This window comes from Quercus lobata, chromosome 9 (assembly GCF_001633185.2).
Source record: "Quercus lobata isolate SW786 chromosome 9, ValleyOak3.0 Primary Assembly, whole genome shotgun sequence".
In the NCBI taxonomy this organism is placed as follows: Eukaryota; Viridiplantae; Streptophyta; class Magnoliopsida; order Fagales; family Fagaceae; genus Quercus; species Quercus lobata.
Genome location: NC_044912.1, coordinates 40,357,039 through 40,372,011, shown reverse-complemented (window position 1 = coordinate 40,372,011; position 14,973 = coordinate 40,357,039). Strand labels below are relative to the sequence as shown.

General features: G+C 34.9%; 2 protein-coding genes across 5 annotated transcripts; both read left to right on the top strand.

Moving 5' to 3' along the window:
• Nucleotides 1-1,472: 1,472 nt before the first annotated feature.
• Nucleotides 1,473-8,333, top strand: LOC115960113 (protein CHROMATIN REMODELING 25-like). Of its 3 annotated transcripts, XM_031078822.1 has the most exons (12): nt 1,473-2,222; nt 2,333-2,446; nt 2,562-2,645; nt 2,773-2,844; nt 2,915-2,973; nt 3,983-4,172; nt 4,262-4,360; nt 4,563-4,987; nt 5,514-5,674; nt 5,851-5,898; nt 6,002-6,245; nt 6,339-6,415. In XM_031078822.1, exons 1-8 carry the CDS (start codon nt 2,094-2,096, stop codon nt 4,569-4,571), a joined length of 756 nt encoding a protein of 251 aa, XP_030934682.1. In that variant the 5' UTR covers nt 1,473-2,093; the 3' UTR covers nt 4,572-4,987; nt 5,514-5,674; nt 5,851-5,898; nt 6,002-6,245; nt 6,339-6,415. The 3 variants fall into 3 exon arrangements, with proteins under 3 accessions (XP_030934682.1, XP_030934681.1, XP_030934683.1); XM_031078821.1 differs by lacking the exon at nt 6,339-6,415 and having other exon boundaries at nt 5,851-5,939; nt 6,027-6,073; XM_031078823.1 differs by lacking the exons at nt 1,473-2,222; nt 2,333-2,446; nt 2,562-2,645; ... (3 more) ...; nt 4,262-4,360; nt 4,563-4,987 and adding exons at nt 6,690-6,773; nt 6,945-7,061; nt 7,861-8,333 and having other exon boundaries at nt 5,375-5,674; nt 5,851-5,939; nt 6,027-6,245; nt 6,339-6,411.
• A 1,928-nt stretch (nt 8,334-10,261) lies between these two features.
• Nucleotides 10,262-14,456, top strand: LOC115960114 (calreticulin-3-like). Of its 2 annotated transcripts, XM_031078826.1 has the most exons (15): nt 10,262-10,333; nt 10,418-10,560; nt 10,692-10,815; nt 10,904-10,960; nt 11,056-11,103; nt 11,388-11,473; nt 11,567-11,619; nt 11,738-11,805; nt 11,904-11,996; nt 12,080-12,136; nt 12,227-12,322; nt 12,926-12,955; nt 13,645-14,076; nt 14,168-14,356; nt 14,439-14,456. In XM_031078826.1, the coding sequence occupies exons 2-13, from the start codon at nt 10,433-10,435 to the stop codon at nt 13,750-13,752; spliced, it is 948 nt and encodes a 315-aa protein (XP_030934686.1). In that variant the 5' UTR covers nt 10,262-10,333; nt 10,418-10,432; the 3' UTR covers nt 13,753-14,076; nt 14,168-14,356; nt 14,439-14,456. The 2 variants fall into 2 exon arrangements, with proteins under 2 accessions (XP_030934686.1, XP_030934684.1); XM_031078824.1 differs by lacking the exon at nt 10,262-10,333 and having other exon boundaries at nt 10,467-10,560; nt 10,692-10,797; nt 11,388-11,474.
• The last annotated feature ends 517 nt before the right edge of the window (nt 14,457-14,973 follow it).

The window sequence follows — 14,973 nt, the reverse complement described above, 5'->3', positions numbered from 1 at the left end:
TGGGCAAACCCATATGACATGGAGCATTGATTTAATATACAAAAAATATTATTAAGGTGTTGTATTACACAAGCAATTTTTTTATTTACATGTAAATAGATACAAACAAGGTTAATTTACTATTCTTGTGTGTTTTGGTCTTTGCATTTTAGATATATGTTGAACCGTATACATCATTTGATCATATCTATCAAAACTATGTATTTTTATAAAATACAGGTGAATCATATAAAATGTTATGTTTAAATTTTCTATGACTAGATTATTATCATAATGTCCATTAGTAACTGTTTTTTTAATTTTACTATATAAAATTCTAAGAAATTGAAATTACTTAAGTAAAATTTGAACTTGCAAACTTTATACAATTGTACTTACCTAGTAGGTACAATATATAACTATTTTGTTTTTTTTTCTTATATGTTATGAATATTCCTATTGGAGGTTAATATATATTATATTTGAAAAATGCACTTGTGCTTTGCGTTTTGTGTCTAGACTCCAAGAGGCCTGTGCGCTTGATGCTTTTACCAACACTAGAATGGATAAGATATAATCATATTGTAGTTAGTGCATTGCCTTGTAGAATAGCCTACTCACTAATATATGACTTCCATTTCTGGATTATCTTGTGGAGATTTCCTTTTCCTGAACTAAAATAAACATAGAAGGAGAATAGGTTTTATTTACACTTCTGTTTATTCAGCTTTTCAGCTGGTTAAATTCAAAGATTCTCCATAATGAACTGGAGACTAAATTGATGATGATGATGTTTGATTGAAATCTGTTCTATATTCATTCAAGATGTAATTTTCATTGTCTTCATGCTTTTTTTGTTATTATACTTCTCTCAAGGTTTACAGAATTAGGATTTAGGATTTCTCTTTTGCTCCTGTGGACTCACTGCTGCTTTGAAATTTGGGTATCCATTCTGTTTGGTTTTGTTTGATAATATTGACTGTATGTTAATGATAAAATATTGATACCTGACCAATTTTAAGTTGTTACAAACAAACATTTCTGTGCCTGTGGACAGTCCACCTACTGCTATGTTGTACAAAAATGAGCCTATTGTGTAGATGTCACTGTTAGTGAAACTTTAACAGTTTCAGATATCTGATAGTGAATGTCATAAAATCACTTACAACCTCAACACCCCCCCCCCCCCCCCCCCCCCAAAAAAAAAAAAAAAAGAATATGATGTGGATCAAGATCAATTGATTGAGAACTTGAACTAGAATTGCTTAAAATTAAGAATTAAAGCTGGAATTACAGAGGAACTGGAGAAACAAAGTTTCTGTCCAGGTCTGAAATTAAGTTAAATTCACATAAAAAAAACTGATTGTACTCTTACATAGCTAGCCTATTTATAATCTTTAACTATTAGGAAATGAAGTAGCTAATAGTTATATAAGTCAAAGCTGTAATTAAAAAGGATACTTGGCAGATATGAGAAGTCAAAATAAGGGGCTGCTGGCAGTCCTAAGAGGTCAGAAAGGTTGGCTGGCTGTTTGGCTTGTGGAGGGTGGCTGGTTGTCAGTCCTAAAGGTAGAGCGGGGGTTGGTTGACTGTTTGGCTTGTAGAGGGTGGCTGGTTGTCAGTCCTAATGGTAGAGGAGGGGTTGGTTGGCTGGCCTAAGGATAGAGGGTGGCTGCATCAAAATGTCACATGAAAACAATTTTAGATATTTTTTTGCTTAAGTTTCTGATGTTTTTAGTTTTCTTGTCATTGTACATAATATCACCACACTTGGTAAATTTATTTATCTGTTTAACGTATTGGTTTTCAAAGTTCCCATCAATTCAGGATCTCTTTTGCTCCTCTCTTCACATATCATTGCTTCAGTAAGTCAGAAACCTTGAATCGGCTGACTCAGCTCTTCATTTCAGTGAAAATCCTGCCATAGTTGTTCTGTGTTAGACTTGTACCTGCAAGAATTTTCGATTTATCAAACTTTCCTATGGCCAATTAAAACAAATGTTTCTGTTCTTTATACAGCCTCATCACTCATTCAGTAGTGACCAATTATTTATTTCTTACAACAACTTTTCCCATAGGATTCAATTTTTTCCCCCTAAATTTTGGTAACTGTGATGTATCAGACACTGGACCTTTTTGCTCAGTTGTGTCGTGAAAGAAGATACCCATATTTGAGGCTGGATGGAACAACATCAATTAGTAAAAGACAGAAGTTAGTGAATCAATTTAATGATCAATCAAAGGTATACTGTTATTCATTTAGGTTTTTTTTCCCCCTGTTCTTTTCTCTATTTTTGTTGAGCTCTATTTGGCTTATCTTTGGATAGAATAGTTATAACTTAACATCTTGCAGGATCAATTTGTGTTCCTCTTGAGCAGCAAGGCTGGTGGTTGTGGCCTCAATTTGATTGGTGGAAATCGACTAGTCTTGTTTGATCCTGACTGGAATCCAGCAAATGATAAACAAGTAATTGCTTGGGTTAAACTCTAGATAAACAACTGGGAAGTGAGTTATAAAATATTTATAATTTTCTCATATGACATAATATTGTTACTGTCTGCATTGTGTCCTACATTAATAGGCTGCTGCAATAGTCTGGAGGGATGGACAAAAGAAGAGAGTATACATCTACAGATTTTTGAGTACAGGATCAATTGAAGAAAAGGTTTGAATTGGAAGAAAATGAATAATAATTAAGACAACCACATTTTTTTTTCTCTTTCTACATTTGTATAATAATTTGGAGCAATTTGTGTTCAGATTTATTTATATTAATTATTAATTTTCTGTAGGTGTTCCAGCGTCAGATGTCAAAAGAAGGGCTTCAAAAAGTTATCCAGCAAGAGCAAACGGATACAAAGCAGGTTTGAATTCTTTTTTATGCTGCTTCATTTTCTCTTAATGGAATGATGTGTGAAACTATCTTAATTTCAGGTGAACTTTCTTTCAACAGAAGATCTACGTGATCTTTTCACATTTCATGAGAATGTGAGGTAATGCATCTTTTGAAAATTGTGACTTAATTAATATTGATAAATGCATCACTGTGAGAATGTTGCAATGTGGCTTGAATTGTGTCATGCGAGATTTGTCCCCTCGTATGTTGGTTAGCCTTGGCTGACTTTGGTTTTGGCTTGGGTTTGTGATTCCTCTCCTCCCTGTGTACGACAGAACTGACAAGTACTGCTTAGTCCTACTTGGTTAAGGATTTTTAGTCACTTTACCTCTAAAGTCAACTTGAGAGAAATTATCTAAATATGCAGGTAGCTCTTTGTAAAACACTTAAACCAATCTTTCTATTTGTGAGAGAGATCTCTTTGGGTTTTGGATTTTGTGAGAGTTTTGTACCACCATTATAATTTCTTTATTTTGTCAATGTGACTTTATCCTTTATGCTGCCTGTGGATGTAAGCCTAAGGCTAGTAGAGACATATAATTCTCATGTTTCCTGGGTGATTGTAATTAACTACACTACAACAGTGAATGAATTTGCTGAAGGGACATTCTGTTAAGTTTAATTAGCTGTAAATACATAGTTTTTATATAGTAAAAACCAATGAGGCAGATTCTTTTTATTCTTGTGATTGTTTTGTACACTATACATGGCCTGATGCCATAGTTTCTCTTTTGTCAACTAGAGTTGTTACTGTTTTGTAGGTTTCAAATAAAGTGTCAATTTAGATAGATCTATCTTCTGCTCTCCTTCTCTTTCTCTCCATTAAACGTAGTACTAATTATAACTGCTGGTCCTACCAACAATTGGTCATCCTATCACTACTGTGACACATTGATACTGTTGAAATAGATAAGATGATATCTAATGACACCTTCTCCAAATTTATTCCATTTTATTTTTATTTTTGCTTTTCAAATCCTCTTACCATTCCCTTGAATAGTTGGTTGAAATGCTTCTTAGCTGCAAAAGTTCATATTCATGTTTGGATAATAATATTGAAACTTACTCTATCTTCTAGTATAAATATCTGTATTTTATGTATGTAGGTCTGAAATTCATGAAAAGATGAACTGCATCCGTTGCCAAAATTACAATGAAAAGATTGAGAGCATAGAAGAAGGAGATGAAAATGAATCAGCAAATGTAAATTGTCAATCTGATCCAGAAACCTCAGATATAGGTGGATTTGCAAAAATTGCTGGATGCTTGCATAAGTTAAAGAGCTCGGAGAAACAGGTTGGGCACATTCATTTTGTAGATATCACTGCTTCTAATTTTATTTTAGGTGGCTGATTTGATTCTTATTTTTGAGATGATGCTTTCAGGTAGGGACTCCTCTAGAAGAAGATTTAGGTAGTTGGGGGCATCATTTCTTCTCAACATCAATACCTGATCCTATATTGCAAGCTTCAGCTGTTGATGAGGTGTGTCATTGACAATAATATATTTGGTTTTATTGCTTTCTTCAAAGTATACACACACACATGCACACGCATGCACGCACACAAGCACACTTAAAGAAAAAAATGAGAGCCCATCACCTTTAGATTGGTCACAAATGTCTGCCATGCTTGAAAAAATTTCTAGATCCTTTGTTACTGAAATATGCCAGTTTTTCTGAATCAGAAAATATAGATCAGCTGCATTATTTATTGGGTTCTCAAAGTTACTCACAAGTTCCTCTTTTGGAGGTTCATATGGAGGCATGTTTTCAAGTTCTGCTTCAGCAGCAGCAAGATAAAGTTAGCTTTAATTATTCTATGTTTCCGGGATTCTTCTTGCTTCCTCAGGTCTTCCATTTCTTTATATTTTTTCCTAAGGGGTATTAGAAAGAAATATAAAGAAGTGGAACACGTGAGGTTGCAAGAAGAATCTCGGTAACAAAGAATCATTAAAGCTAACTTTTTCTTGCTACTTGTAAAGCAGAACTTGAAAACGTGCCTCTATATGAACCTCCGAAAGATGAACTGGTGAGTAACTTTGAGAACCCAATTATTGCACCTGATTGGAGTAAGCTGCCAAAACGGCATGGTGCAACTTCTGCGGCTCAGGTAATTAATCTTTATTGCTTGAATTTGTACTTCATGCAGAAGTTGGGCTTATGCTCTGCTTTTTGGTCATTAGCCTTTTCTTGTTAGCCTATCATTAAATTGTAGAAATTATGGAAGTATGCATAGGATTGCATTATTTATTTATGATTGACAAAGAATATTTAAACTATATCATTCCACCTTTTTGTTATCTTTCCTTGTATGCTTCATGATTAAATAACCATTATGTTTTGCAAAAAAATACATCAAATTTGCAGTTAGGGTGTATAGTTGTCTATTCAACCCATTTTCTTGCTAATCATCTTTTTTGGAGTGTTAGGTCGTACCATGCTAAAATAATTGTTGCAGATAATTTTATAATCTATATCATTCACCTGTAGACTTAATTTACTATAGTGGGCTTGTTATGATTGGTTATTTAATTGTCATATCCTTGCACATCATTATCATTATTTATTCTTGAGTTGGTATTATAATTCTGTATCCCTATATATGCATTCTGATATCTTTGTATGCTTCTGGACAGAAAAACCATTTGTCTGGCTTGCACAAACCTTATTTGAAGCTATCTTTTGACACGGTTCAACAATTAATTGATGTGAAGAGTGACCTATTGCATGTCGTTCAAAGAAACCAGGAAAAATTTGATGTTGCAGAAGCATATGAGTCCATTATAGCAGGGAAAAGGTAAGGCTCTATTCTTCATTCAGGTTCCATTTGCGTTGAACCAGCCATTATTGCCCTTTCAGTGAAAAGGTTATTGTTTTCTTTCTGCAGTTCTACTCCCTAGCACTGACCTTTTACCTCTTCTTACATGTGGTATCTCTTTACTTATCCCAAAATATTTGGTATTTGATCTGCAGAGAACAAAGGCCTCAAGATTTTGTAGACTGTATTGTTGATCTCCGCGAGTATGATGTTCCTTATCATGTTCGATTTGCCATTGATAATGGTGATTTCTTGTTTCTTTCTATTTCTTTTGAGATTTCATTTTTATTTTTCTATCTCCTTTAGAGACACTGAGAAATTGATGACTCAGATGTACGATGTGGGCAATGGTATGACGTTAGTGTATCCAGTACTGGTCTTATGCTGGAAAAAGAGGACAGATCTTTTGCAACGTGCTGAAGTGCATGTTTGTGCATTTGATATTGAGACTACAAAGCTTCCTTTGAAATTTCCTGATGCTGAATACGATTTAATAATGATGATTTCGTACATGGTTGATGGACAAGGGTACCTGATTATTAACAGAGAGGTACACATGATTGGCTTAAGCTTAGTGCTCTTTCAGTGCCTTCTCCAATCTATTTCTTTTGACTTTTTTGTGTACACTCTTCTGCTCTGACAGCTTTCCTGATAAGAAAAGAGTTGGGGGAGATAACGTGGATAGTTCCTTTGAAGCCTCAGACCGAATAAAGATGGTAAGATTGGTTACTCCTTTCATCCTTCAAGGAATTATCCACTTCATCTTATTATTTATTTGATTGTGTTTCGCTCTGCATCTTAAGAGCCCATCCAGAATATTTGTAATCCTTAGTAATTGAGATATAAGGCCTTGTTGGGCTGAGTTGACTGTTTTTACTAAGCAAATGATCGTTTTTTATAGCTCTTATGCAGTGCTTTCTCAGTGAGTTTTACTTGTAGTAAATAAGTACACATGCAACTCTTGCATTTCTAATTTACTTCAATCTGGTTTCAGGATATGGGGCACTTAGAGGACCATATCAAAACCAATAAGAAGCAATCCCCTAAGGCTGAAGTTCAAAATTCTTTAAAGCAAGAGGTATGGAAGTGAATTTTTTCTTCTCAATAACCACGTTATGAAGAATCACAAGACTTAAATCTAATCCTTTTCCTTGGTCATGCCTCTATTCGGCCTATTGCAAATAGGCTCCATCTTTATAGCTGTGATTTCTACTAGTTACTTATTAATTTTAAAATATGTTGCTAGCAGATTCTACAACTTGAGAAGAGATTACAAGACCAATTTGAGGTCCGCCGGGCTTTGGAAAATGCAATGGGATATAGGTCTTCCTCTCAGGATAATACAACTGGAACAGTAATGCCCAAGGTATACCTTCATGCCTACATCTCCCAAACACTGATGTACATTTGTTTTGGAGAGTAATTTATATAACTTTTCTTGCTAAAGAGGGTGTCCAATGCTCTTCGAACACCTGAGTATTCCCTTGAGTGTGTGTAGTCATTTTGTCCCACAAACACCAACTAATTACAGGGAGGAATCCCTTGGGGGTGGTCCGAAGATGCTGGTTGTGGGTTTTGAAGTTTGAACCCAGGACCTCATTGATCTAATGAGGCCTTAGGAACCACTAGGCCTTGGGGATTTTGAAGAGTAAATTATTATGAACTACTTATACAGTTTAACTGCAGTTTCACCATTTATGTATTTTGTCTATAATGTTGTCGTAAATTTTATCCTAATATCTTAAGGTGTTGCATTATCTCATTATATTTCTGAATGAAAGAGAGGGACAACCGGAAAACCAATACTGTGAACAGTCTATATCTATGGAGAATTCCCACTTTCTATTTTATTATTATTATTATTATTATTATTATTATTATTATTATTATTATTTTTTGTAATTATGACTTAGACACCATGTGTTATCTTATCCATAAAGGTACTTGTAACTAATGAATCATACGCTCCAATATTTTATTTTATGGTTTAATGCTACTACTAATTGTCATAATTTTTTATGATGCCCTTGTATAACCCCAGTTAACCATGGAATCATGCATAATTCCTATGTTAATTACAGCCTCTGGTTTTGGTTTTCCTTTTGCTTAATAGCTGCATTTTCATTTTCATACTGTAATTTAACGCTACTTTTCGATTACTCCAGCCAGCCACAGAGTTAATCAAGGAAATTGCAGTGTTAGAGTTGGAAGTAGTGTATTTGGAGCAATATCTTCTCTCCTTGTACCGGAAAGCATTTGATCAACAAATAACTATATCTCCATCTTCCAAGGATGACAGATTAAAATCACCTATAAATACTCCAAGAGCAAGGATCCACAAAGCTTCCAGACTTGATATTACATCAAAGAGGGAAAGTTCAGTTGCACAAATTGGTTGTCAGTCGCTTGACAACCCATGGAAGGAATCCAATGGAATTGGTGGGGAGGAGAAGCTATTAGACTGTGGTGTTCATCGCTGTCACTCCTCATTATCTCAACGTTCAGTGTATTCGACTAGGACTTCACCTCCAGTTGATTCTTTGTCTAAGGCTTTACGCGCTTGTCATTCCCAACCTTTGTCCATGATGGAGGTAACTTGAGTCCCATCACATAACCATCTCTACTCTCTAGTTGGAGCTTGGCTCCCCCAGGACAGGCAATTGCATAGATCCACACTACATCAAAAGATGTGTTAATTTTTTTTATTTTTTATTTCCAGAAATATATCCTATTAATTTCAGTTTTCTTTTAACCCAACTTTTTATGAAATAAATGGAGACAAAATGTCACTAGTGCCTTGATGCTAACGTTTTATTGGCAATAACTTGCAACTGCAACAGAATTATAACAAAAAATGTTTGAGGAATACATACATGAGTTCCCATTGCTAAATTCATTCATACGTTCACAAATTCAATTATTGCAATATGGAGACCTTCTCTGGATTATGACTTTCTGTTGTTTCTCTACAGTGTGCTCAGAATACTTCGTCAAGTATAATCAGTCTGGCAGAGCATTTCGGTACCCGCATCTCTGATCATGTTCCAGAAACACCTAACAGGCTTTCTGAGGATATGATTAAGTGCATGTCAGCCATATATTGCAAGCTAGCAGACCCGCCTTTGACACATAATGGCCTGTCATCTCCCAATTCGTCTATGTCATCGATGAGTGCATTTTCTCCACAAGATCAGTGTGATATGTGGAGTCCAGGGTTCAGGAATAATTCTTCTTTTGATGTACGCTTAGATAATCCTTTCCATGTGGAAGGACTCAAGGAGTTCAGTGGACCATACAGCACCATGGTTGAAGTCCCTTGGATTTACAGAGATGGTCAGAAACTGGGTGATACTGAACATCTGCTACAAAATTTCAGGTGAATCTTTATGAAATGTTTACTCAAGAAAATATCATACTCAAATGATGTTGAATTTCATTTGATAATGGAATCACTTAGATGTATTCCATGCTCTCTTGCAATTTAATTATGGTCATTGAGTTGTTCTGTTACAGGTCCCTTATTTGTCGATTAGAAGAAGTAGCTCCTACGATGTTGAGTCATGAAGAGAAGCTAGCATTCTGGATTAACATACACAATGCGTTGGTGATGCATGTAATGATTCTTATCAGTAGATATATTAACTGTACAGTGTTAATTCCTGCGTATATCTTTATTTCCGATGCAAATGAAATTTAATCAGCTTTTTGCTTTCCAATAGGCATATTTGGCTTATGGGATTCCACAAAACAATGGAAAGAGAGTTTTTCTACTCTTAAAGGTGGGATGTTCCTCATTGTTCCTTTAGGAGAATAGTTAATGTTTTACGTGGTTATTTGTCTTCTTACACTTTTCCACAATCCAGGCAGCATATAACATTGGGGGTCACATCATCAGTGCAGACACCTGTAAAGAGTTCTGTCCTAGGTTGCAGAATGTCTCGTCCTGGGCAGGTGTGCCTAAGCCTTTTCTTTTTTAAAAGTTATCTTGATGTTATATGAGATTAGTGTTGATATCTTTAGTAAAATTTATGCATTTAAAGTTATGTGAAATGATGTTGGGCTTAAATTCAATTACTGGCCTTGAAAGTGTTAGAACAATAGTTAAGTAATTAAATTCACTCTTTCCCATTAGCTTAAACTTTTGCTATAAGCGGTAGTTTAACATGGTGTTAGGGATGGTGATCCTTAGTTCTAATTCTTTCTCCACTCCACCTCCCATTTAAAGTTAAAAAATTATAATAATGATTTAAGTGATTAAATTTATCATTTCCGATTAGTCCATATCAGAAAGTTTTTCTTTGGTAGACACAAGACCATCTCTTGCTGCACAGCAGAAAATTTTAAGCCTATCCTCTTATTTACTCTTACTCTTCTCAGTAGGAGGTCAAACTTATGATTCCCAAAGACACATTATCCATTTTTTTTTTTGACTTAATTATCTAAATTAATTCTCACTAGAAACAACAATTCCTTGTTGAAGTTAAGTGATTAAATTTATCATTTAAAGTCAAAATCCTCATCAATTATCTGACATTTATTTTAATTATACCACTTGCATGTAGCCAAATTTAAATGCATCATCCACGGTTTTCTTAAGTGAGGGTGCTGTTCCTGTTGCAATATTTGAAACTGATGCTGGTAAAGTTCTGCCATGGTTTTCTTAAATTTCATTTGCTTCTTGTTTATGTACTAAAGAAAGCATGTACACATTTGAATTCACAGAAATAATGAAGCATTATGTGCGGAGATGGTGCAAGATTTCATCAGATGTGGGCATTCGATCCATTATTGACTGGTCTTATTACAAGCAAAGGCTTAGTTCAGCAATTCAGAAAGTTATTAGCATTCCTGCAGCAATGCAAAAGGTTTTGTTGCTTGTTCATTGTTATTTGTTGAAGTTATGTATCTCCCTTTTTCTTTTGTGTGCCTCATGTAAGCTTCTTCATTGTTATTTGATTGTTCATTCTTTAGTTGATATCTTCAGCTCGTTGAACAGGGATGAATTTCTGAAAAAGAATAGTGATGCTGCTGGCGCCAATGGTGTGATGAATGAAGAAATTGTTAAAGACTTGGAGGACTTTGGAAACAAAAGCAGAAAATCTGTAACTGGACCTAGGATAGTTTGTGATTCACCTTGTTGTTATGACAACTATTCAAGTTCTAGAAATTTTCATTAGAAATTTGACTGTCATTTGTCATATCTCACAGCCTGCAGACTGGGAGGATAGGGAATATATTGATGATCCTAGTGAGGTTAAACCTGAGGTATGAAAACTTTGTATTTCTTTCTAACTACTGAAAATGCAATTAGTACCTGTATAAATTATGTGCTTCCATTAATGTTTATCTTGGTATTGCAGGGATATGATTCAATTCCAAAAGAAATTCCAGACCCAAAAGCTAAAGAGGTTAGTTGATTGCTTAAGAAGCCATGCATACGCAAAGCCATGTATATGAATTAATGCCTGGCTTTAATGATGTTGGACCCAACACTACTACTAATTGTCATAATTTGTAGGGCTAGTTATATTTCAAAAGGCTGCTTTACGTTCCACTTCTCTCCTCATTTCCCGTTTTCCAGTTTGATGTTTAATGCTGCTATTTTGTGATATGGTGCCTATAGAAAAGATAAAAGAAAACGAAAAATATGATAGAAGATGAAAAAATCTCATAATTTAGTTTCCCTGATCAGCCTGATAACTGGGATGATGAAGAGAATGGTGCGTGGAAACCCCCAAAGGTACCTAATCCAGCGTATAAAGGACCATGGAAGCCCAAGGTATGCCAATTGAGCTCAAGAGATACACAGAAATGCTTGAAGCTTGATTCTCCTTTGCAGTTTCTCATGAGCTTGCTTTTTTGACTTGACAGAAAATTAAGAACCTTGGATTATAAAGGAAAGACTCCTTGGATTGATAATCCAGGTATTGTGAAGCATACCTATATAATTTTTTTCATTGATTATAAAATATAAAATAATTTGGACCGCAGGTACAAAAATTTGAAGTTGACATTAAGTGGTTTCCTTTTTCCTATGTCCAGAGTTTGAAGATGACCCTAATGTTTATGGGCTTAAGCCAATTAAGCATGTAGGAATTGAGGTTTGGCAGGTAGGACATAAGTCTCAATCTACTATGCTAGATAGACTGATTATTATGTTGCTCTTGTTATCAATAAACTATATGATTAATGGGGTCAAATAATGCAGGTAAAGGGTGGGTCAGTTTACGACAATGTTTTGATCTGTGATGACCCAGATTATGCAACACAAGTTGTGGAAGAAGTATTTGCAAACAGGGAGGTGTGGCCCTTCTCCTTAAACTTCATTGTTAGATTCTAGATCAATAGCAGTTCCTTATTTGCATATCTTTTCTGTAACTTCAGATTGAAAAAGAGGCCTTTGAGGAAGCAGAGAAAGTGAGAAAAGCACGAGAGGAAGAGGTTCTTAACGATACTTACTGCTGATTGCAATTTCTTTAGTCTTAGTTGAATTTCATTCCAAGTGATTTTAAATCTTCAAACATCATGCAGGAAGCTCAAAGAGCAAGAGAAGAAGGTGAAAGGAGGAGAAGAGAGCGGGGTTCTGATCGACGGTACAGGGATAGATATAAGGACAGATACAGAAGGGTTTGTACAATTGGCATCACTCCTTTTAAATTTTTCATGATTTCATCTGTTTCTTTTGGTTGTTTGATGATCACCCTTATGATAAAAGTGATAAAGCCTATCATAGGCTTGGGCCAGCCAATCCTTTAATTTTTGAGGAAATTTTGGTCTTCTGTGATTAATTAATTGATTGTGTTGCATTTTCTGTGTATTTAATGGCTGTTCCCCATCAAAGGCTTCTTTACAGACGTGACAAAAGACATTTTTCATATGAAGATTTTATTTTTGTGAAGATGTCATAATAATACAATGAATTTCCTCTGTGGTTGTGTCCAACCAAGATTTTCATTGGAAGCTTTTGGCCTTTTTTCTAAATAATGTTGAATGTACTGCCAATTAGTTGATGGAAACACTTCTTTATTTTAATGGAATTTTATAATAGGAAACTGATGCAGATTGATGATTGTTTTATTTACAAGTTGACCACATTCCATATAGGGAGAGTTTTAGAGAGCTTCCCCCCCCTACCTGGCTCTCTAAAACTCTCCCTATTTTTTGGACTCAAAAGACTTGTATGATTGTTTCAAAGTTTGTCCTAAGTTCAAGGTTTAATTTGTTATGCAGGACCGTCGTGATTACATGGATGATTACCATGTAAGCTTCATTCTTTGCTGTACTTATTTTTATTGCCAAATAGAGGTGGTATTCGTCATGACAAGCATATGTTTTTCTTCTACTGTTGAGAGTTCCCAGTAATTTGTTCAACATCCCCAAGTATTTTGAATTATTTTTATTTACAAGTTGACCACATTCCACATAGGTCTATTTTTATTTATTTTTTTCCTCCATGAATATTAATCTCTAGGAAATCCTGAATGTAGTAAGTAAATTCTCTTTTTGGAAGCATCTTATAGCAGACTTACAGTCAAACATATTGGAATCTATTTTGTTTATTATTATTATTTTTTGTATTTTTTTTCCAGAAGAATCTAATTGCTGAAAAACTTTGTTGCTTTAAGAAATTGCAAGCTTGTTAAGCTGCTTCATAGAATTTATATCTTGCGAGGAAATTTGAAAGAATGTTGGTGTGGAGCAGTTGGCATTGGCAATGTATTAGTGATGAGTGATTTGGAAGACACCTTTCTTGTTAAAAAAAAAAAAAATTGTTTTTTCATTAGTTGGGATGAAGAATGAGTATGTGAAAACAAATTCATTACAATGGGTCTATTTTGCCTTTGATGTCATGGCCTGTTGTGTGAACACAAATAGAACACTGATACTCAATAATTTCAGCCATTTCTTAGGGAAACAATTATTAATTGCAGTTTTTGTATTTTGTGCAGAAATTTGTACTGAACAAACGTGAAATGGAGTTGTTGAAGTTAGAAAACAAGGTTAGGTTTATCCTTGCAGTTGTGAAGGGAGAGATCATTGTAAGTAATAGGAAGTGAGCTGATCTGTTTGTTGAGCTGCAAACAAAAGGTTTCACTCCTTTTCCAAAGAAAACTAAAGCTGTTGAGCCAGAAGTTGCTGGTGCAACTGATGATACAGAAGAAACAGAAGTGAAATCTCCTGCTGACAGCAGTAGTAATGGGGTACAGATAAGTGATTATGAGTATCTACTGGCCATGGCAATTGGAAGCTTGACCATTGAGAAGGTTCAGGAGTTATGCGCTGAAAGGGATAAGGTCAATAAGGAGGTTGATGATTTGAGAAAGGAAACTCCAAAGTCCTTTTGGAGGACAGATCTTGATGCTTTGGAGGGGCAACTCGATGTATGACTGAAAAATTAACAATTCCTTGTGATGATTTGTTTATTTTTCTGTCTTTCTATTTGTTGACTGTTTTTAGTTTTATGTCATTTAGGAGCTAGAGAGAAGTGATGTGAGTCAGAGGAGTTAAGAAAGAAAATGAGAGGCAAAGCAAGGGGTGAAGCTGCTATGAAGTCTGCTAGACAAGCACCCAAGAACCCACGCAAGAACAATAATAAGAAGGCAAATAATGCAGAATCTGTTGCAGAAGCTGTCTCGTCATCTGTGGCTGCAATGGAAATTGGTAAGTGTCAAAAAATATTATGTTTATTATATGGGAATTACTTTTTGTTTGATTTTTGGTTTACTTCTGCTTCATTTACCAGAGAAAGCTCCTGAGGCAGCAAAACCCAAAGACAGAGCAGCTCTAGGAAAGCTCCTGCTAAGGTCTGTTTCTGTTCGTATGTTCTATTTTTCCTTGGAAAGGATGAGCTTAAAGAACGACTTGCTGCCTATAACCTCGATGCATCTCCTGATCAATCAGCCGGTAAATGCTATATTATTATATTTCATTAGGTTGTGTTATTATGATCTTTACACAACTCAGCTGTAATGTAAGAAAAATTACAGTGGATGATATGGGGATATTGTTTGCAAACCAGTTAATATATGATCTTGTGTGAGAAATTGTGTTTCTATTATTCTTCTTCATAAAATCAATTATAAGAGAACAAAATACTGTAATGTACATAGATAAAAATTTTCCATGTTACAAGCACCAACTAAAATTTCCACTTGAGATTCAGCATCACTAATAATTAGTTTCTTGTGAATTTTTCCATGATCTTTTACCGTGATCATTGGGAATGTGTTGGACTGTTTTTTCTGTAAGTATTCCCACAGTAAATTTCTCTTTGTTTT

Bases quoted from the DNA above. Each gene is read 5' to 3' on its own strand.
- LOC115960114 (XM_031078826.1), top strand. From the start codon at position 10,433: ATGTGCGGAGATGGTGCAAGATTTCATCAGATGTGGGCATTCGATCCA. The intron at 11,806-11,903 runs GTAGGACATAAG...CAAATAATGCAG, and splicing joins TAGGAATTGAGGTTTGGCAG to GTAAAGGGTGGGTCAGTTTA. The intron at 12,956-13,644 runs GTAAGCTTCATT...TATTTTGTGCAG, and splicing joins ATTACATGGATGATTACCAT to AAATTTGTACTGAACAAACG.
- LOC115960113 (XM_031078822.1), top strand. From the start codon at position 2,094: ATGTATCAGACACTGGACCTTTTTGCTCAGTTGTGTCGTGAAAGAAGA. The intron at 2,447-2,561 runs GTAATTGCTTGG...CTACATTAATAG, and splicing joins ATCCAGCAAATGATAAACAA to GCTGCTGCAATAGTCTGGAG. The intron at 2,974-3,982 runs GTAATGCATCTT...TTATGTATGTAG, and splicing joins ACATTTCATGAGAATGTGAG to GTCTGAAATTCATGAAAAGA.